The sequence below is a fragment of the Passer domesticus genome, chromosome 2, assembly GCF_036417665.1.
Source record: "Passer domesticus isolate bPasDom1 chromosome 2, bPasDom1.hap1, whole genome shotgun sequence".
In the NCBI taxonomy this organism is placed as follows: domain Eukaryota; kingdom Metazoa; phylum Chordata; class Aves; order Passeriformes; family Passeridae; genus Passer; species Passer domesticus.
This window is the reverse complement of record NC_087475.1, coordinates 86,062,597-86,084,754: the sequence shown is the minus strand read 5'-3', so window position 1 is coordinate 86,084,754 and position 22,158 is coordinate 86,062,597. Positions and strand designations below refer to the sequence as shown.

At 39.9% G+C, this 22,158-nt stretch overlaps 1 protein-coding gene across 24 annotated transcripts in view; it reads right to left on the bottom strand.

The window, feature by feature from the left end:
• The window catches only part of TENM4 (teneurin transmembrane protein 4), a 1,559,611-nt gene that overhangs the window by 339,544 nt on the left and 1,197,909 nt on the right, over positions 1-22,158 (bottom strand). For all 24 annotated transcript variants that reach the window (XM_064409696.1, XM_064409697.1, XM_064409701.1 and 21 more), the window contains 2 exons: positions 7,750-8,038; positions 3,048-3,317 (listed from right to left, as the gene is read on the bottom strand). In XM_064409696.1, the coding sequence (XP_064265766.1) occupies positions 3,048-3,317; positions 7,750-7,972 (493 nt within the window). In that variant the 5' untranslated portion in view covers positions 7,973-8,038. The remainder of the gene's footprint in view (positions 1-3,047; positions 3,318-7,749; positions 8,039-22,158) is intronic.

Sequence of the window (22,158 nt, the reverse complement as noted above, 5' to 3'; positions counted from 1 at the left end):
TGTGAGCTCAGGGCAACGCCAGAGTTATAACTCAACTCTTTAATGAAAACAAACTCTTAACTTAGTAAAAGCATTTGGCCTCCTAGAAGCATTCAACCTAATGAAGGTGTCCCTACTCAGGGCAGAGGCTTGGAACTAGATGTTTTTTAAGGTTCCTTCCAACCCAAACCATTCTGGGATTCTGTGAAAACCTCATAACAGTTTAGATAAAGCTATGGATGGCTTTCCATGCCAGCTCCCTGTTCGAGTGATCTATGGCCTACAATATGCCATGAAACCAGAGTACTTTATAGGCTTCCTTAAGGACAGGGATGGACTATGACTGTCCTTTCTGAGCAGCATATCTGTTCCTTTAAAGCATCATCACTCTTGAAATAAAAACAAACCTACTTTTCAAGGGAGTGAGACCTCTCCTTTTCTAGGAACACAAAAAATGTTTTGGCAGAATCATGCTTTGACAACTTTGGATTTACAAACGTCAGAAGTAAATTCTGATTATTTATTTTAGATAAATAATGAACAGCGTAAAAACTGCTGACTTTGACCTTCATTGGAGAAGTTGGTTTAATGAGCCCCATAAACTCTTCTATTGATGTCAGGTTCATAAAGTCCATATTGACTTCCGCTAAAGGCTATAACTTCTATCAATACTGTCAACAATTAATATTGGCTCAGAAAGGTATCCTGTAAACTGAGTCATAGGGTTATGTTACTTTACATTGCCATTAGCAAAATTTCATGTCTTCTTGAAAATGTTTCGTCTATAAATCTGAGATTTCTCAAAATAGCCTGTGTGATAGCTAGCAGCCCAGAGAAACACTACTTATGTGGAGTGGAGAAGGAGGAAATGCCTTTATGTTCAGCAGAAAAAGCTTCTGAGAGGATCTCAGGCCTCATTTGCTCCTACAGCAGGTCTCAGGCTGTGAGAAGTTTGTGCGCAAAGGTTTCTCACGCCTTTATCCATGCCAATCAATTACAAAAGAAAATGCTCAAATTCTGCCTACTTAAAAGATTTTTCTCTAACCTTCTTTTCTTTCTACCTTGCAACATTTGTTTGGATATGTTTATACCATCAGTTAACTGCAGTCCCTATATTAAAGTGAACTTTTTCTTTGTTCTGGACCAGTTTTTCTGACCTGAACATGGTCTGATGTCTGTGACATCTTCCCAGGAAAATCTAAGCATCAGATTAAGCTCACCACCAGCACAGTTTGAATCTTAATATTTTCTTTCAAGTTCTACCATCTCTTTTTTGTTAGTATGGACAGCACTATTACATACTGGACACCACAGCAAGCTATGTTTTATTTGTGCTGTACAGACTTTTGGTTTTAGTATGATACAGCCTTTCTCATTCAAAACACCCAACACCTAAGACTGCAAATGCCTAGGCTCCAAGGAATCTCTTATGTTTATACAGCATTGTATGTTCTCCACCTCTCCTTTCCCTTTTTCTAGTTGCTATGATGTGATGGTTCAACAAATGGTTAGTGTGACATTAAACTTAAGGAAAGAGGAATTGAAGGTTGTCTCCAACCTGACATGAGTCCTACACCCTCTGTGATTACTTTTAGTAAAGCCTTTCAAGGCATGTGAAGTTGCTAGTGCACTGTTTCTAATACAATTTCATTTGAAAGTGATCTGTAGGTACAAAGTTGCATTTGCAGATGTAGAGATAGCAGGGGAAAAGACTCCCACAGATAATGCAATTCTTCTCTGTTAAGATCAACGGGGGGGGGGGGAACCCTAAAATTTTGTATACTGCTTTTCTTAATAGGCATGGAAAGAAAAAAATATATGGGATAGGATTGCAGTTGCTCATACATCTCAAAGAAAGCACAAAAGAGAGCCTGGATAGAGGAGAATGGGATGGAAGTGCAAGGTGCTTGCTTTTGGCTGTTTTCTAGCAATTTCTTGTGAGTGTGCAAAACTTTAATTGACCCTGATGATCCCTCTGATTTTTCATCAAGACACAAGGATCAGAAACTGTCACTGTGTGTCTGCTCGTAAGACACTACACTAAGAATCTTAAAAAAGTATGGTAAAGATAATTTTAAAGATTCTTCTGTACATCCTTTGAACAGAAGGCCATTTATCTTTGAACTCTGCCTAATATATCATTATCTCTGAGTAGAAACTTAATAAGCTTCAACTGTAATTTTGTTGGAGTTAAACATAAAATCATGTGGGTGGTGTATGTCTCACTGTCATGGCTTCCAGAGGAAAACTTATCATCATTTGTCACTATAATACTGTGGCAAAAAGCATTAAAAGAACAAGTGATACAGTCATTTCACATGAGCTTTCTGCACTGAGCACAAGTGCCCAATGACTTGTATGCAGCAGTTATATCAAGAAGCAGGCTGGGCTATAATTGAATTAAAGGTGCAAAGGCATATAGGACTGGATGAACTTCTGGGTCAAGTTGCAATTGAATCAAAGTCTCCTCTCCTTCTCTTACACTGCTTGGCAGAACTGCTGACCAAAAGGTTCGCAGACCTACAAAAGGCATGCAGGAATCCCTGCAGCTGGGGACACAAAGTTACATAGATAAAAAAATCTGTGACCTTCAGCTTTTATTTCACACAAAGAAAAAGGCTTCTAAAAATATTTCGCCATCGTTTTCCTTCAGAGAGCAGTCAGCCAATTTACATAAATGAAGCGGCCCCTGTCAAGGAATCAGCAAGGAAGAGAAGAAAATTATCAGCCCACAAAATCTGAGCAAAGATAAGAGTACCATCGGCCAGAGGAGGGGAGGTTTAAATGCCTTCCCTCTGAAAGGTTGCTGCAAAAAGCAGGGAGAGTATTACAGCTATTTAATGATCTCTGTCGCAGTGATAAATAAGTAGGAGCTTCTCCAGCAGTTCATTAACAAAGACTCTGTAGGACAGTAAAAAGGCCATGACTGGGGCTGTTAGAAGAATGTTTTCATGGAGTCTGATAAAAAACCCCATCACTAAACCTAAGGAAAATTAAGGTGGAGTAGTAGGAAGAGACATTCCTTATAGAGCTCGAGGCTGGCACTTGCATGCATTGTCGCCACTTACCAGTTTCAGTATTCTCATGCTCCGTGTCGGTGAGGGTGAGGTTGGAGTTGGCCCGGCTTGACAAGCAGGAGCTGCGCCCAGACTTGGTGTTGCGTCCCCAGAGCCTCACTGGGTGCTCGGGTGACATGACCACATCTGCTTCCGTGTCAGCATCCGAGCCGGCGCTGATGGAGTAGCCGCAGTGAGGCAGCCCGATGTCGGTCCGGTACAAAGCCCCGTGTGTGGGTGTCACATCTTCAAGTCCCAGCTCTCGCAAAGAGAAGTTGGCTCCTGTGAGAAAAACGCACCAGCTGGGTTATTCTTTAATAGGCGACGGTGCCATGTAGGACAAGTCAAGAGCTGAAGTGTTCATCCTCTACCTTCATGTGGGGCACAGCATCATCACAGTAACACACAGCAATATTATACCAATGATACCTTTCTTCTGTGGTCTTGCTCAGTGTGAGACCAAGAGACCACAGAATCATAGAATCATTAAGGTTTTAAGATCATCAAGTCCAACCATTACTCAGCACATCCAAGTCCACCACAAGATAATATCTCTAAACATCTCATCTACACTTTTTTTTATAACAATTGAAGAGATGGTGATTCCTCCACTTCTTTAGGCAGCCTGTTCCAATCCTTGACCACTCTTCCACTGAAGAAATTTTTCGCAATATCCAATCTCAACCTCTCCTAGTGTCACTCGAGGCCATTTCCTGTTGTCCTATTGCTTGTTACTTGGGAGAAGACAACAGTCTCCACCTTACGACAATGTCTTGTCAAACATACCAAGACTGAAAAGAGGCTGGATTCCTGCTTCTGGAACCTGACAAAAACTCAGGGCATGTTCAATGAAATCATCAAGTTTGAAAGCAAAAGCATGTAGAAATGGTGCAATACTTTAGGAGAGGCAAAAAGTAAACTTCTTGTGAGAAAAGCAAAATGAGGCGTGCAATGATCAAAAGTCCTACCATACACCTGACAACTTCCCTTCAATAGGCAATTTGAGTGAGTTCTGCTCATTGAAATCCCTGAAATTACATACTGGGGATTTAAATTTCCTTTGGCAATTTCCCTTTCCCCATGCTGACCACTCACACCTTGACTCACATTTAGCTATTCATTCTGATAGGTCACAGCAGAGGTTATTTGGCTGCAAATAGATGCAATTGTTTAGCTGACTAAAAATATGACCTGAAAAGTGACTCTTGACTCCATGTCTAGTTACCCACAGAGCTTCAAAATCAGACTGAATTGATGTGAATAAGGCTTCAAATATTAGTACACTTTGTTTGGAAATTTCCACAAAGAGGCTGGTGAGAGCAATTTTAATCCACACTTATTTATTAATGCATGCATTTATTTTTCAACCCTGAATATCTTGAAAAGATTTTGGCCACCCATGAGTGCCTTCAGCTGCACAGTGCATTTATACAGCTCAATGCACCCCTGCTTCTGTTATGCTATGCCTTGGATGGATTAAAGAACTGAGCAGTTTGCAGCTCAGGCATATTTCAACAAGATAAATCTGAATGTACGATCTCCAGAAAATTTCAGGCACAAACCTTCCTTTGAACAATGAAGTTCATAACTACTGTAGCATTATTGAAATTTGTTCATCAAGACTGGATCTCAAGGTTGTATCCAAAGCTGACTTACCATTTTCTCCTTTCTCAAGACCCCACAGTTGTGTGGGTTTTCTCACATTCCTATTTGTTGATGTCAAATATCATATGGTAGAAAATGTGTATCCAACAGAAATAGTCAGTTTTCTACTTTTCCAGAGTATGGTTTCATACTTGTGGAAACATCCTAGCATGTCCTTGAACCCTGATGACTGGGGAAGGTCTCTCATATCAGAGAACACGTGCATCAGATGACAGGTGGCCAAAAGTAGATGCTATTTTACTACATTTTTTAATTCACTTGGCTTTATTACTTGCAGTGAACAGAGAAGAGATATCTGGATGCAAGATGAATAGTAGGACTGGACAACATTATCGTTTATAGCTCAGAGAAGGAGCTGTTTGATGTCAGGAGAAAATTCTGGTTCAGCTGGTTACGGATCTGCAGATGACAACACTCCAACTGCATAAAGGATTCATGAACTTCACACCTTTTTATTTGACCAAACAAGATTAAAGCTTTCAGACAGAGTGGACAGAAGAGGTTGCTTGGGGCTCACACCTCTGTCCGACCCTTGCTTGGGAAGCACTTGTGGCCAAGTAATCCATTTAATATGTTTACAAAGTGGTTTGAGAAATTGCCCTCTACATTCTCATGGCATAAAGAAGCAAATAAACTCGACATAAGTTATAAATGCTAGGAAGCAGTATCTCCCTAGAGACCTTGCTCTTCTCTTCTAGTTTTGTCTTATGTGTAAGGCCATGGTTTTCTAAACCATCCCTTATGGAGTACTGAAAAATATCTTTTGGTTTTCCTTGTGTGTTTGAGTCACTGATGCCTAGTTCAACCTTTGCCTGAAAGAAGCCACACTCAGCATCATCAGGCACATCAATGTGCAGCATGACCGATGTTCTCCAGCAACAGCAGCTCATAAATTATGAAAAATGACTGCTACAATTAACTCAAAATCAAATTTATTTGCAATAAACAGCAGCAGATGCATTGATTTTCATATTCTATGCTCACTGTTGCCTTTTAAGCTGGAAGAACTCAAGTCAATAAAAGGAGGATAATAAATATCCAAGACTTTTTAATTCAGATCTGGTCTATTTTCTCCTGTGCTGACTTGCACATTTGCTGACACTCACTCTAGCTAAAACCATTTAAATGCTGACTTGTTTATTTACTGAATTTATTTGGTCAATTTGAAATGTTTCCCTCCTCTGCTTTCCAAACCAATGCAGGAGAGAAATTCACTTTGCCTTGTTGATGTCAAGCAGGCTAATAAGGCTCGGTTTCAGTTGGCCTGAAGCCAAGCAACATCACAAAGAGAGGTCCATTCATGGCTTACTGCCAGTGGAAAATGTGGCACAGAAAGTCTGGGATAATTGTTAACACTCTTCAGACCAATTTTAGAACCCTCAGGATAAACTGGGAGAAAGCTTTAAGTTGAGCCATTTGTGACAGTTATATCAGAAACAGAACCGGTGCTCTGACGTGGTTAATCTTAACTTTTCAATGAATTTCAGCTACTTTGACCAATCATTTTTACTATTTCTCAGTACCTTCAAAATTTTCCTAGGGAAGCAGGAGCTTTTATAGAAAATTTACACTCCCTGTCATCAGACTGGATTTTCAAGAAAAGTAATCCTTTGTGGACTTCTTAAGAGAAGTCCACAGATCTGCATGGCCTCAGGGACCTCCAAGTTGAAAACCGGTGACCTAGACTAATTCACATCTATCCTGCGTGGTGAATATATTGTATGAAGTAAGCAAATGCAATGACCTAAAAAGTTTCCTTTTCTTTGTAATGCCATACATTCCTTAGAGGGGATAAAGTACTTCAGAGTTGCTAAGAGGGAAACTGCTTTCATGATGTCACAGTGTTACTTACATCAACTATTGGCCCTTTTGTTGATTATTGCCTGTTGCACCTAGTCTGAAACTCAAACAACAAAGCCATATACATGAAGATACTTCAACAAATAATTTTGCTTGTGTGTGCCTTGAAGATGAGTCTTGCACCAAAACCACATGTGCATGATTTTTGAGGAGAAATCAAGCAGCCCCCAAATTTAATGAGTGGAATTATATGCATTCCTTTTGGGGAATCATCTCCTCTAAATTGCAGAGGATGTGCTAAGAGTACTCTGGGTTGGCTAGTTTATGTCCATTTTCTGGAATGCTGCCTACTCTATTTGATTCACTTTACCATTTTATGATTTTCTTGATGGACTTCTAAAAACAATTTATGTGAAGTCCTGGTCAGAATCTGAACTACAACTCCGCAGAAAAAAGAAGATTGGTCTTATAGCAGGGAGCAGAAATCTGCCTCATACAGGCCATAACAGCAGTGAAAACTGTAACTGCCCTGACTTCGGGGTATCTGCAATCTCTGCTAGAACTGTGGAGTCTGTGGTGACTCTTGAAACTCCACATCTTCACAGATATGGGGACTCAGATTACTAAATGGGCTTCTGTAAGTCCTAAAGAGGTTCCTTACTCCTGTAACATTGAAGCATGCCCCCAAGGCAAACCTAAAGCCTGCAGGCCATGTACAATGCCAAGAGGGGCCATTCATCTGGACCTCAGTTGTCTCCTTTCTTACAGGGTTCTTGGGTTTTGCTGCAGACCAGATAGACAATGTGGACAGTGACAAATCTCCACTTGTTGCCTCCTGCCTCAGCATCCTCACTGACTTCCTTCATGACAGAGCAGACATGTGACACAGTTCCTGAGCAGGCAGGAACATTCCATGCCACGTCAGTACCGCACGGCATGTGCACGGAGGGTTCTAGTCTCATGGTGGGAAGTGGCAAAGTGCTGCTGCAGACAGAAAGACTAAGACATAGAAAATGTGTCTCAGTAAGTGCTAATGAACATGGGATAGGAGTACACCACTTAAGGACACTGGGCTGCACACAGTGTCTTGTGCAATACAGTGAAGGTGATCTCTGCTGCTCTCTTTAAATCTCTCTCTCACATCTTGCTTTTGGCCTCAGAATCTTTCAAAGGTAGCCTCCCACCCAGCTCTGGCTCTCAGCTGATTTCCTCATGCTGCTTACAGCTGCATCTGCTGAGAAGCACCCACCTGCTCGGCAGAATTCATCAGCCTCCTGGTGCACCATGTCTTTGACCCGATTGCTGTAGGTCAGCCTGGAGTCTTGGTCATAAGCCTTCAGGGTCTCGCTGGAGCTGTAGGACTTCTGGGGTGCCTTGCTGTCCTCACTCTCGGCTGAAGAGCTGGTGTAGCGGCGCTCAGTGTCGCGGCGCCGAGTCAGAGATCGATACGGCTTCCTTTCTTTTACATCCATGGCACCCTTGTCTGAGTATTCAACATTAAAATAATGACGTCTGTGTGGCAGTCAGACTGGAATAACCTGAAAGAGAAAATTAAAAAATGTCATGCCTTTGGGCACTCAACGGCTAATTTGCCTTCTTTATACATTCTTACACTGCAGAAAAGGGATGTTACTTAATGGATTGCAGAAAAACCCTCTTAGAACAATTACCAATAAAAAAAGTCTCAATTATGTGTGACTCATTTAATAATTGCCACTGCTAACAGGATACATATATGCAGCAACCTGCATCTGTCTGAACTAGGCATACACTTGGGAATTTGAAACTGATTGTGATATTGTGTGTCTTCTTTCAATAGGAAGTGATTCAGACACCTTGAGGAGGCATGTATTCATCAGTCACCTAATCTCTGGGAAATCAGGTAATGCTGAAATGTCTCTATTTGGGCAACTGGAGGGCTTTGGAAAAATGCTGTCCTGTGGTTTTAAAATTATTTCCACAGATCATGAGGTTAGAATGTATGAACAAAAGACAGAGATGGTATAAAAAGGCAAGTGGGAAGGGAGAGGGAGAAAGGAAGAATGAAGGAGTGAGATGTAGATGGAAATTGCATAAAAGTGTCTTCCTTTTTAGAGGGCTCATCTTTACTCAGCTGGAAATATATTAGACCTTAAGCAGAGCTGAGAAAGTGTAAATAAATGATAGTGTTCTGCTTCATGTAACAACATGGCCTGGGATTCATTTCTGTGGAAAAACCAATGTATATATGCACTGCAATACAAGCATACATATCTGCACACAGAGAAAACAGATATCAGAAATAAAACATATTAAAAGTATTTTTGTCAAAATCACTAATAAATGGTATTTTTACTTCAAGTTTATTAAGTGTGACACAAAACACAGAAAAAATAAAGGCAATTACTTGCATCAAGATGGAAAAACATGATTTTTAATATCTGAACTTGTTTATGAGGAAAAATAATGATAAAATACACAAACCAAACATGGGAAATCTGTTATTATGAGCTGAGCTTCTCAGAAACTGATTCCTCCTGACTGCTAAAGAACAGAAGTTGATTTTCTAAATGCCACCCCAGGATATTGTTGTTTACCATCAGCATTTAAAAACAGAAGGCGAAAGGTTTGGAAAGAACCTATCAGGTCTTGGTCTTTTTCACAGCAAATACATATGGAAATATAAGGCAAGAACTGAATCACATTCAGTTGGCATTTCTTTCTTGAGAAGCTAAACCCTGAATGTACTAATGAAATCTTATTCGTTCATGACTCAGATCCCAGCCTTGCTTCAGATGCTGTGTCCTGGATTTCAGAGAATCATAGAATCCTAGAATGGTTTGGGTTGAAAGGAACTTTGAAGATCATTTAGTTCCAACCCCCTGCCATGGGCAGGGACAGCTTCCACTAGACCAGGTTGCTCAAAGCCCCATCCAGCCTGGCCTTGAAAACTGCCAGGGAGGGGGAAGCCACAGCTTCTCTGGGCAACCTGTGACAGTGTCTCATCACCCTCATAGGGAAAAATTTCTTCCTAATACCTAATCTACACCTGCCCTCACACTGCTATGGTGCAGTAGTTGAGGATGGATGTGCTGTGAGCTTTGTAGGTCAGTTTAAAGGGATGTGGTGTAACCTAGCATTTATGGGTTTTAAAACTGAGGAGTTTTAAACTAAGGATGTGTGAAGGATGGAAGACCCCTAGCACAGGCTCTGATAACCTACAAATCCTAATAGAAATGCCTAAGTCTGAAGACAACACTTTATTATTAATTTCTTGATTGAAAAGTTTTCTGGCACAAGCACAACTAAAAAAAAATACTGTTGAAGACAGACTGCAGGAGGAAGCAAGAACGACAGGAACGCTGTGAGGTAAACTGGCAGCTGGGCAAAGAAGAAGCAGTGTTACACTCTTGAGACTCTTGTGGGGCTAAACCATGGCACGCTCCTATTTCTGCAATTCTGATTGTGCTAAAACTGCTAAAGGGTTTTGTCCCTTTAACCTCCAAAACCAACTTTGCAATGACAGACCCCAAATCCAACACCTTGTATGGATTCTGTAGCATTCTTCCTGGGAATTAAGGCACTACTATAACAAAAAAATAAAATTAAATTTAAAAAAATTAATTGCCTCCAGTCTATTCCAGAGACAGTGGCAGACCAAGTTCATACATTCTGTTTGTCAGCAAAATCCATAGAAACTATCGAACACTTAGGGAGGGAGAGCGGAAAGGAGAGTGTCTTTAACGAGCTTTACCTAAGTCATGCACAGAGATTTGGGCACCACTTTGTCTTCAAACATGTTTTTAAACCCACCAAACTCTTTGACTTAAATTCATTCAGGTAAATGCAATACAGTGAATGCAAATGGGATTACTCACCGGCCAAAACTGACATGTTAAATGTATTGCAGAGTAAGGGTAAAAAACGAAGGCCTGCATGTAGAAGCAATAGTGAAAGAGATGGCATTGTACTATAGAACAATGGCAGCATGCAAGAGATCTACCAAATATCGGGAGATTTTTTTTTTGCTTTGAATCAAACATATTGGTGCTTTCACGCCAGAAAAAAATAAAATAAATAGAGCATCTGATTGCCTTTCAGTGCACTGCCATCTCCCCTTTTTTTAAAAAGGCTTTTTTTGGCTTGAAAAATTGTGACTTTTTTTACACCAGGTATTGAATCTGTTTGTCTCCTTTATAGCATCTCTGTTTGAAAACCTTAGAAGGAGCAGGCTTGTTATAGTTTTGAATATAACACCTTAAAACAGGCTCCTTCACAAAAGCCCAGTGCTGAGAGCTGCTAATGAACACTGAAATTGTGGTTTATTATTATGGGGGATGAAGAAAGCAGATTGTGAATGAAAAGTGGTTACTCTCTTAGAAAGAAACGAGGAAAGGTGGCTTCTGTCTGCTCCTGAGCACTGTAGCAATTCCTGTCTAGGGCTGGTCCTTTAAAAACCCTCTAGCAGGAGAGTAACATGTGCCAAGGAAGCCTTTTTACACTGCTAGAGCCACAAGGTACAAACAGGGTCTGTAATTTCCATTAGTAACCTTGCAACTTAAGAAATGACAAAAAAAAAAAAAAAAAAAAAAAAAAAAAAAAAAAAAAAGAGAGAGGAAATTGACTGAATTCCCACCAGATGAAGGGTTTTCTTTTTGTAAGGAAAGGTGCTGAAAAACTGAAAATTCTCCTACAGTTCATCAAAAATAGCCCTGTAAATTTGCACCATCCATATGCACATTCCTCTGCAACAGTGTTCCTATTCCCTACTCATTCATGTCTTTATAAATTTAACTCTTCTCAACTTTTTATTTCTCGCTCCCTCACAACTTGCGTTGACTTTCCAAATAGAAAGGTTACCTCCATAAAATATAATGAAGATTTTTTTTAAGCTATTTTAAAAGACTGAACTGTTGCATTTACCTGACTTAAGTAAGTTTCCAGCACTTCTCCATGGACATTCAGTTCTTGTCATCTCAGTTTTATGGTCCAATTCCCAGATGGTTTAGATACCTTACTTTCAATAGAGTTGTGTTGTCAGAGAGTTTGCCTCATAGCTTTTCTGTGGTGGATTATTATTTTTTATCTGCTTCTCCTTGTGTCTAGATTTTACTTCTGCTACAATTTCATCTTTGCCATCAACACCTCACATTTTTCCTGACTTCTCTGGCACATGACAAACACAAAGAATCACACTCGTCTCAGTTACATACTCAACCACCAGTTTCTTTCCGTCTTTAGCTCATGATTGCTCCTCATAATTTTAAAAGCTTCCATAAACTTGCTGGATTGAATGTAAGAAACCAGGCTTTCTAATATGGACCTTTCCATGTCTGTGTTCATTTTGCCTCTATAACAGCACAAAACCCTTCTGCTCTGAATCATTTATATTTGGAAAGGGCTTTCTTGTCCTATAATGCAGTGTTTCTACTTCTGTTTGTTTCTTTCATCATACTGGTCTCTGCATAATATATAAAATTTCACCTTTTTTTCCTTTTTTTAATTTTTACTTTGAGGTCAATTAGCTGCAATACCCATTCCTATTTTTGGCAGCCCTCTATGTATGGGGTCCAATCCCAGCTGGACCGCAAACTGGTCTGGAGTACAGCTTACAACAGAAGCATCCTTCTGTCTTTACTTATTCTACTCAGAAAAATCCCACTGACCCCAGAAAGGGTTACTTAGAAGTAAAAGACTGCAAAATCAGATTCCTTGATATAGTTATATTTTTTAGAAGTTTGGGACTGTTCTCATATCCCTGCATACATGTCAGGCAGTGGAGCAAAAAAATCAGCTTTCTGGTTCTGGTGCAGTAGTGCAGCAAACTACTTTATTTTGCTTTTGCTTTGGTTGGGTCCCAAACAATCCTTTTTATGACGTTTTATCCTTTATATCTCTCCTCCTCGTTCTCAGTTCTGTTGGTTTTTGTTGCTCTTTGGAGCTTTGATTAACCACACCGGCTTTGTGCTGCAGAATCGCACTCAATGAATGGCAAGGGGTATGATTTATTTTCTGAGTCACTGCTCAAAAGAGAAACTTGCATCAATCAAAAAGCAGACAAGGGAGTGTGACAGCACAAAGCGATATGCTGGGAGGCGCTTATAGCAAAAAGGACAGGTGGTCTTTGATAGCTGACTTACATTGCAGGTCACTAATCACAGAGATTAGCAGCAAGGTGATAGACAGCACCTGTTCTGGGAGGCAGCATGTCATATCATCCAATTTTCTGTCAAAATGTGAGGGTTTAAACAGTACAGATAGCTTTATGTACTTCCCATATAGTTATGGCAACAGGGTGATGAGAAAGCTGGAAGAGTGGAATATCTTGTCTGCAAGAAAATGTGAGCATGAGCTCTGGTGGGTTGATTCCACCTCCACCTTTGTGCTGAAGGAAGCAAAAGGACTACTTTTCACTTCTCATTTGTTTTCCTCTGCAAAACTGCCTATGCAGAAATGGCATTATTTTACTTGGTAAGCTGTGCTTTTTGTCTTCTTGAACTCAATCTCATTTCACTGCTTAGGGCAATATTTTTCCCTATTTTTTATTGCTGCTGCCCCTTGTAGAATGAGCACAGCCATAGGATGCTGAGCAGCAAGCTTAATTTTATATTCCCTCCTTTAGGCTCCAAAATTTGAATCATTAACTAAGACCTAAAGCTGGTAAGTAGTGAGCAAATATCCTTTCTTTCACTTTATAGAGGAAGAGATGAGCCACAGGAAGTCAAAGGGAATTGCTTAAGGTGGTACAAGAAGAAAACAACACAACTGAGGGCAGCAACAAGATTTCCAAGGCTGAGTCTGATACTGGGCCCTGGATTTTTTGAGAACCAAGTCACAGAAGCATAGTAGAATAATTAATTTAAAAAAACTGTGGCAAATACATGCCTGAAATCTTTGTTGGATAACAGTAGCATGAACCTCTGGTGTTATTAACAAGATGCTCTTTCATGTTCAGTAATGTGCTTCAGTCAGAAGGACTGTGGAGCATGGACAATTGCAGCTGTATCCGACCTATGAAATCCCATAATGAGTGATGAAAACCCCACTCAGAGTCAAAAGGGAGACAGATTTTCACCTTGTATATGAATCTTCTCAAAGACACCAACAGTTACTGGGGACAAACCAACAATGTCATCTGGGAAACTAGCTCCAACTCAGGATCCTAAACTGCAACCAAAGAAGTTGTGAGTTCAGATGATTAAATGACCTTGTGTCTTTGATTATTAATATCCTACACCAAATTAAGTCATCACCTGGTATTTTACATCATATTTGGAAGAAGACAGTACACTGTGACAGTCCTACCACTTCCCTGAGAATGCAAATGCCTTGTTCAAGTCTCCTTATTGTGATTTCATAGGCTCATGGAAAGACTTGGGTTGGAGGGAACTTAAAAGATCCAACCTCACTGCTACAGGCAGGGATGCTATGCACTAGTTCAGGTTGTTTAGAGCCCCATTCAACCTGACCTTGAAAAAACTGACCTTTACACAAAATACTGAACATGAGAAATATTATTTGGTCATTTTTATTTGTCACAAATTGTCTCAGATATTGCTTCCCATTCTACCTCATCTAAAGCACAAACCTGGCATAAATGTAGTGGTGAATGTTCTTTCTGATGCACTCAGCAAATACATCAGCATGTACTCAGGGGTTACTCAAATCAAATTTGTATTGCCTGGTGATCAGAGTCAGCAATGATCTGATCTTAGCAAATACACTACTGTGACTTAAACAGTGTGATGCCATTTACCATGTTTCTGGGAGATTCTTCTATAACATAAAGGATTCCTGTGTTTTTTATTAAACCTTTAGCTTCAGATTTATAACAGAGGCTCAAATCCCATGAGATCTCCATAGGAAATAAATTAAGCTATAGGTCTAACATCCTCTCACATTTTTGGCAAAGACTTAGGAAAGAAGCAGGCACAAGAGAGGAGGAGAATGAGGAGTTGAATTAATACTGCTTGGCTTCAATCCAGTACTCAAAGAAAGTAACAAAACCTCCCTTTTCTGGTCTCAACTATTAAGCCTTTCTTCTACTGGTAAGATACTTGCTAGACAGTTGGTAATGCCTTGTCCAAAAGATGTGGTTTGTGACCTCTTCATGAATAAATTTGAAATTGCATTAAGCTGGAGGCCCAGGAAAGCTTGAAACGGTAGTGGTAGGAAAACATGGAGGAGGCTGGAATGCAATTATTTCAATTATTTCTGGTTTGCAACTCCCTAAGTCTTCTGTCATGGGCTGGAACATTTAACCTGTTTTAGTGGCAGATTTTAGGGCCTGAAGTTAAAAATTCTTTTGAATCACTTTTGACAAGTATAAGCAGTCTGCAGTTGCAGTCATCAGAACCCTACTCTGGCTTACGCCAAAATGGAAATTACTTTGGAAAAAATCTTACTTTTATACTGAAATTCTGATTATGAGTCTATTAGCCATTCTTGGATGAAGTGGGTTTTCTTCAGAACCTCAATTTAATTGAGAGTGCATAATGGTATTTAAATAATAAATGCTGAAAGATACAGCCTGACCATGTACACTCTTTTATGATCAGCCTACAAATTTTTCGTAACTGTCTTTGTCAGACTCTAGGTTTGGGTGTATGATGTACCACACATCCAAACCCCATGTGAAACCAGCACATTTATCAGTAAATCTCAAGAGTCACAAAGAACTGGTGACATTAAATGTTGGTAGTCACTGAAACTATTCCCATTCTTTCTCCATCACCCACATTTTGCTAATTTGGGCTCTTACCTGGGATACAGGAATCTAAAATTTATGTCCTGAGTCAGGACGAACTTTTGAATGTGTCTCAAGCCTCCTAGGTGAAAGCCCTTGGCATAGCCTTTCTCAATCTGTTTGGGAGAATTTTCCCCTTTTTTTCCAGAAGAGAAGAACATAGCCTGGGGGTTTGGTTTTTGCTTGTTTGTTTTTAAACAACAGAAAAAAATCTATAATTTCTAGTCACAGAACTGAGGAATGGATTCTATGACAGCAAGCAAGATGTCTTTGTGTCGGAAGGGACCTTAAAGATCACCTATTTTTAATTCCCTGCTGTGCACAGGGACATCTTTCTCCAGACCAGGTTACTCAAAACCGTTTCCAACCTGTCTATGAGCACTTCCAGGGATGGGGCACCCACACTTCTCCTGGGCACCCTGTGCCAGTGTCTTATCTCTTAGACAGTAAGAAAAAGCTGGTACAGGACTCACTCAGGGTGTTAAGCCTTATACCCACTCCTGGATAAACTCTGTGTCTAATTCTCAGTGTTCTGTTGTGGCCTACAGGAAGCCTTTGTAATTAAATTGTGACTCAAATGAAAACGTAACAACAATCCCAAGACAGTTCCCATGCACACCTTATGCCATTCAATCTTTTTGTTACACAATTAGGTAAGTAAGTTCCCGCGCTTAGATACACTAGCTCTGTATCTCTACTTCCCTGTCAATAAATTGAACAAGGAAAATATCCATCTTTATTATCCCCGTATGGATTGGATGAAGTCAATTTGGAAGAGAAGAAGGGAATAGTTGTTGTGAACAGTGATTTAGGAATCAAGGTTGGTCTTTCCCTTCTATCCACTTCAGCAAATTTCTCTGCAGTACCACTGGGTGTGACAGTCCCTCATGAACCTGTCCTCTCAGAGTTTGCCTAACCCCATTTGACTCTTAAATACTTTTGGCCTTTCACCACATCCTGTGTGCAGTGCCCCAATGTGACTGTGTGTGGTGTGAAGAAGTACTTTTCCCATTTGAAATAATTGTTTATGGTTTTCTTCATGGGAATATTGATGAGCCCTCAGCATTTTCCATAAGAAAAGAGGCCTTGAACTCATATCCCCTCTCAGATGTGTCTTTCTGCTATTACACACTATTTCTGAAAAGAGCTGAATGGAGGCTGGCACTCTTTTGGGAAAGAAAGCGTGTCTGCCTTTTCTGCCTGCAGCCACCACCCTGTATCCATATTCCTCAGTAAAGGTATCACATTGATGTGCACCTCCTGTTTGAAACAGAGTTCAGAGCATCCTCTGATCTACACCTTTCAGATGCAGCCTGGGGTTTGAGCAGCTCACAGGGTGACAGCTGGAATTGAAGGAGACCTGTAGCATAAAACTTGCAAGATCTGAATTTTTTCTCCTCTTTGTCATTGGCTTGATTGTGAAAACAATAGAAAAGTAATTTTGGACAGCACTAGCTTTCACTACTGTCATTGAATAGCAGGGAATGCCATAGGCTCAAATGAATATGGAGGAATATACTTAGAATTATGCTCAAAAAGTATTGCTAGGGACAGATGTCACGATAGGATATGAAAAAACATGATGCAAACACACTGCTGTTCTCATGGTAAAAGGGGAAGTTTATTTTCTGACTCTAATATTTATAGATTTCTAAAGGTGACAGTGTATTGGAGGGTGAAAGTGCCACCTCTCCAATGACACTGGACAAACCAACAGTCCATCAAATTTCTCTTCTTCTATAAAAGAATGTAAAACAATAACTTATTTACAGAAAGTGTGTGAGAAGGTTTGTTACCAGCATGTAAACATCAGAAGGCTTAGAAAATCTTAAAAAATCAAAACAACAGACAGATTTCTTTTGTATCTGCCTATTTATTAAAACTAAATCTATAGACACTGTAGAACAATAAGACAAAAGACTTCCTGCAGCAGGGGGAAGTTCTTGCCTAATCAGGCTGGACACACAGAGTAGGGGAAAAGCATTACCATCCCTCTTCTACAGGGAAAGGCAACTATCTTATCCAGTTACTTGAATTCATGTAAGTACCCCAGGAAACTCCTGCAGGATTAGTCACAAGGTAAACCTGTACTTGTCTTACTACAGAATCACATGTAAAAATGTCCTTGCTCTTGTCACATATGCTGTGGTACTGGGTAATCTCTCCTTGCTTTCCATTAGCAGGGGGAGAAACCAACCTGCTTTCTTGTTCTGATAAAATTCCCTAAAGGGTTGAACTTCAAACTAAGTTTATTAAAATATTAATTATCTGTAAAAAAATACTGCAAAGGCTCATGAATTGATTCATTTTAGGACTTCTCTGTGAGATAATCAGAGTGCATTGAGAGATGCTAGGGATTGATTAATCAGTGTAACCCCTACTGTGTCCAGAGCTTCACTTTCAATAGCACAATAAGCTTAAGCAGTATGAAGTGTTATTTTTCTTAAGTAAAATGTCTCTGGGGAAAAAAAAAAGAGAGAGGTAAAAATAGTAAATTGGAAATAGGAAGTGTTTGGGGTTGTTTTCTGAAACAAAGGGCCCCTTCATTGGAATAACAAGGAGGGGTATCACCTCTAGGACGAGGACTCACACCTGATTGCTTGGTTTTATCTTAGCACTGCATGTACGGTGATATGGAGAAAAGGCTCTAGGGAGACCCTATAGGACCTTCTAGAGCCTGAAAAGGCTACAAGTGGGCTAGAGAGGGTAATTTGACAAGGGCATGAAGTGATAGGACAAGGGGTAATGACTTCGGACAGACAGAGGGTAGGATTAGATTGGATAGAAGGAAGAAATTCTTCCCTGTGAGGGTGGTGAGACACGGGCACAGGTTGCCCAGAGAAGCTGTGGCTGCCCCATCCCTGGCAGTGTTCAAGGCCAGGCTGGGGCTTTGAGCAACCTGGTTTAGCAGCAAGTGTCCCTGCTCATTAGATGATCTTTAAGGTCCCTTTCAACTCAAATCCTTCATGATTCTATGATTCAATGACCTTCCAAAACAGACATCAATACACTCTTCCAGATGTACAAATGCCACTTGACTGAAAGGTGCATTAAGGAGGGATCTTATTAAGGTAATTATAACTGATACTGTAGTTCAGGTAAATAAATCAAACATTACATTTATTCTATTCTTGCAAAATGCTATGCTCTTTTACTTGCCCAAAGCTAACAGAGTAACAGTAGGGTTTATTTTCACTTTTCTTTTTTTTTTTTTTTTTAAACACATAGCAAAAACTCAGATTTCTCTCTGATTCAGCCTTCAAGGAAGTCCTTTTTCATCTCTTCCATGTTACAGGCAGAAGAGACAGATAAAAAGGAGGTGACCTGACCAAATAATGTAGGAAACCAGTGGCACAGACTACACAAACCCCAGCTCCTGTTTGCACATCAAAAGCCTGTTTACTGGAGTTCTTATTCTGTGCCAGTAATAATGAAATTCAATCATCTTTCAGTTGATAAAACGCTAGATAAGAGATTAAGTGGTTTATCCAAATCCAAACTAGAAAATAAATTCTGCATTGTTGGTATTAAGATCACTAGTTTAGTGACTAAGTGACGAATCTTCTGGTTTGCCACAGGAAAACATCTTGTATTTGACTTTCTATGGCAAAACAGAGCAACTTATTCAATCTTTCTTATAAGAACAAGTTTTGATAACATTCAACACAATTGGTTAAAATGCCCACTCTTTTGCTGGAGAAAAGCTTTGCTGCTATGCTAAGGAATCCGTCTTAAAGAATATTCAGCAAAAAAGACATTGTGGGAAGAAAAGGAAAAAGCAGATGAAGGAGCCCGGGAGGGGAGAAAGCAATTGAAGATGTAAATGGCTCTTCTTAGTCATACCTTTAATGACTAGATAGACCAAAGATTAGAAGTAATTGAACTGCCTCTCAGTCAACAAAAGATGCAAGTAGATTGCAAAACAGAGTGGGATTACATTAGTTTACACTAAACCAAGAGTAATTAGTGTTTGAGCAGTGCTTAAAAAGCAGAAAATGCTACATAAATGTTAATTATTACTATTTGTTTCAACAGATGCAACAAACACAATCTTTTATATGCCTTAGGAAGTAAAAGACAATAGAGCAAAACTCAGTAACAGCATCCATAATTTGGCTGAGGCCTATCAGATCACACTTGGGAAAACACACGGAGCCTTATTCAGTGGCTGTCTCTGAATCCTGAGTGTTTCATGTGAGTCTTAGGTGTCTCTCTATCTCTGGAAAGCCTGTATGCTTGGAAATGATATAAAAACAACAAAACCTACCCAAAGCATGAAGGTCACCATCTCCACCAATGTCAAAAGAATAGACAGTTTAAGAGATGGAGACCATGGGTTTCAACCATGGGTTTCAGTAGCAAGTAAACCATCTTCACTTTGGGCCATGCAACAGTTGCTGAGATGAAGAGATAGTTATGTCTACTGCTGAGAAGGAAGAGCAAGGCTCTGGGAAATGGTGCCAGTTTCTCTTATGTCCTGCTGTACCACTAATTTATTGTGTGCTCCTGGACAAGGCATTTAACCTTTTGGGTCCATTTTATGAGAAACAGATATAACCATTCTCCAGCTGTTTCACAGCCAAGTAGAAGGTCTTTTTTTATGCTTTTAAGCATGTCATTTCAATAAATAATTTATGAGACATATCACTATTAAGAAGATGTCTGTGAGAGTCTAGGAGTCTAACAAGAAACTTATGAGGTGAGATCATACAGTTTCAGGATGGATTCTGGGCTATAACATGCTAATGATTTGCAAAGATTATTAGGCTTGTTGGAATCACGGACATAAAAGAACCCTAAAGTAAAATGCTTATCTACTTTTTTGCAATAAATTTTCTACCAATTTCCTCCCTACCTTGGCAAACTTTTGCAGAGAAGAGTGATAAATAGCAGAGGTCTAACCACTTTGTAAGTTTAAAAAATCACAAGGGATAATTCAATTACAAAAAGTAATTTGTATGAAAGAAATATTTTGCCAGGATATGAGCTAATAAAAACCTATATTTAAGCTCACAATTTCCAAGGCAGTATACAAATGTTAATTTATTAGCAATTATGTCTGTAAAGGAAGCAGTACAGATGGAGACAGAGGAGACAGTAACATCCTCAGTCATATGCTCCTGAAGCCAAATGTCTCATTGTACATATCATTGCCCAAGTGAAGCTGGATCAATGCTTGCATCTGTTGGATGCAGAAATCTGCAGGAAATCCAATTGCCAAGAATCCTTTAAACATAAGTTTGTTTTCACCAAAGTGCAGGCTCCTGGGTTTGAAAATGTCAACCTCAGTAGAGGAATGGTTCCCTGTTTCAATGTTTCTGATGACAAACCCTACTTGAGATGTTCCCTCCTGCTAGGGCTCAGCCACCCTGCTGCTTCCTGCCTCCCTGGAGATACTGATGCAGCTGTTCGTAAAACCACACCATAAGCAGATCAGGGAAATTGTCTGGAAATTAAAAGAAAAAGAGCCCTTATCTGCCAAATCCTTACCTTTTTATTTTTGTAGCCTACCCCAGATTTATTCAAGCGAAATTAATATCAATCTGGTTTTATAAGGGCATTTAACTATTAGATGCAAGGCCCAGGCAAGAGGAAATACAAAGGGGTAGGAAGGAAAACAGATTGAGATACTCTTTTTTATCATCTAAGCTGGCAGATGGAGCTGTTTCCACTTTAGGTCATGCATGCAATAACTTGTCTGACCTAAAAATCTGTATTTCCAACTCGTTTTCAAGCAATAGAACTGGAAGGTTCTAATAACAATTCTAGAACATCTTTTCCAGCACTAGCCTCTACCATTCATGGGCAGATGTGCATTTTGTGACTCTGAGAGATAGTATTGCTTGACAAGAGAGCTGCTGCTGCTTCATGGAAGCTGCCTTGCCATGCTGAAACCCCAGGGGGTTTCAGGGGTTTCCATGTCCACAGCTCATCTATTCCTCCTCCTTGCTTACAGAGTAAAGTTTCTCTGCCCTTAACTGGAATTTCTGTTGAGACTTTATTCTCTCTTCCATATCTTTATTACACTGTTTTCAAGAAGAGCTATATCTAAAGGTATGCCACAAATCACTAGTTTTATCCCTATATTTCTGACCAGTGAGGAGTGAATCTGTTGTGTCATCTCTTGACTGGCATTGAGTTTTGCACCACCATGGTTTTTGTGAACTGTGCATCTGTTCCAAAGTCCTTTAAATTACTTAGAAGTATTTTCCATTCATTTCACTCAGGGAGTAAAATGGGGCTTTATAAGCTCAGCTCTCTGTACAAAACCTTTTAATGTTCACTTTTATGGTATGGGCTGCACAGCATCATATTTCAGTCTCCAAAAGTGTCAGCGCTGAGGACAAAAAGGAATGAAATTAAGAAATTGGAGTCTTTTGAAAATCTCCTTCTCAGGGTGAGCCAAAATGAAACTATGAAGAAACATGTAAGAGAGCACATTGGCAATTTTCTCAGATGCAACCTGTGACCTTGGGAGCTGCTGATTTGCCCCTATGGACCCCTGGGGGGGCCTAGGTTTGATGGAACAGATTTTTCTCCAAAATTAGGCTCCTTTCTGACACAATAAGCATAGTGCCTGTTATGATTAAGGCATTTAAAAAATTTTCTTTCTATAATTATACGTAGCTGGGGTCTGGGGCAGTCCAGCGTTCAAGCTGTCAATAAACACGTTTAGCGCCGAGTTGGGTCATTAGGCTTACAAACAGGTTGAACCTAAACACTGGGGTTTTAAAGCTGATTTCTTGAGTAGGTAAAGAGATATTTATATTTTCATTTAGTTTGAGTGATACCAGCACCTGCCACTTGCTCTAAACAGAGCAGTTAACCCATAACTCCCTCTGTCAACTCCTGTTGATGAAAAGCAAAGCAGATAAATTAATGGCTCCCCTGAGAGGAGAGAACCAAGAAGTCTCATGTAAACAAACACCTCAC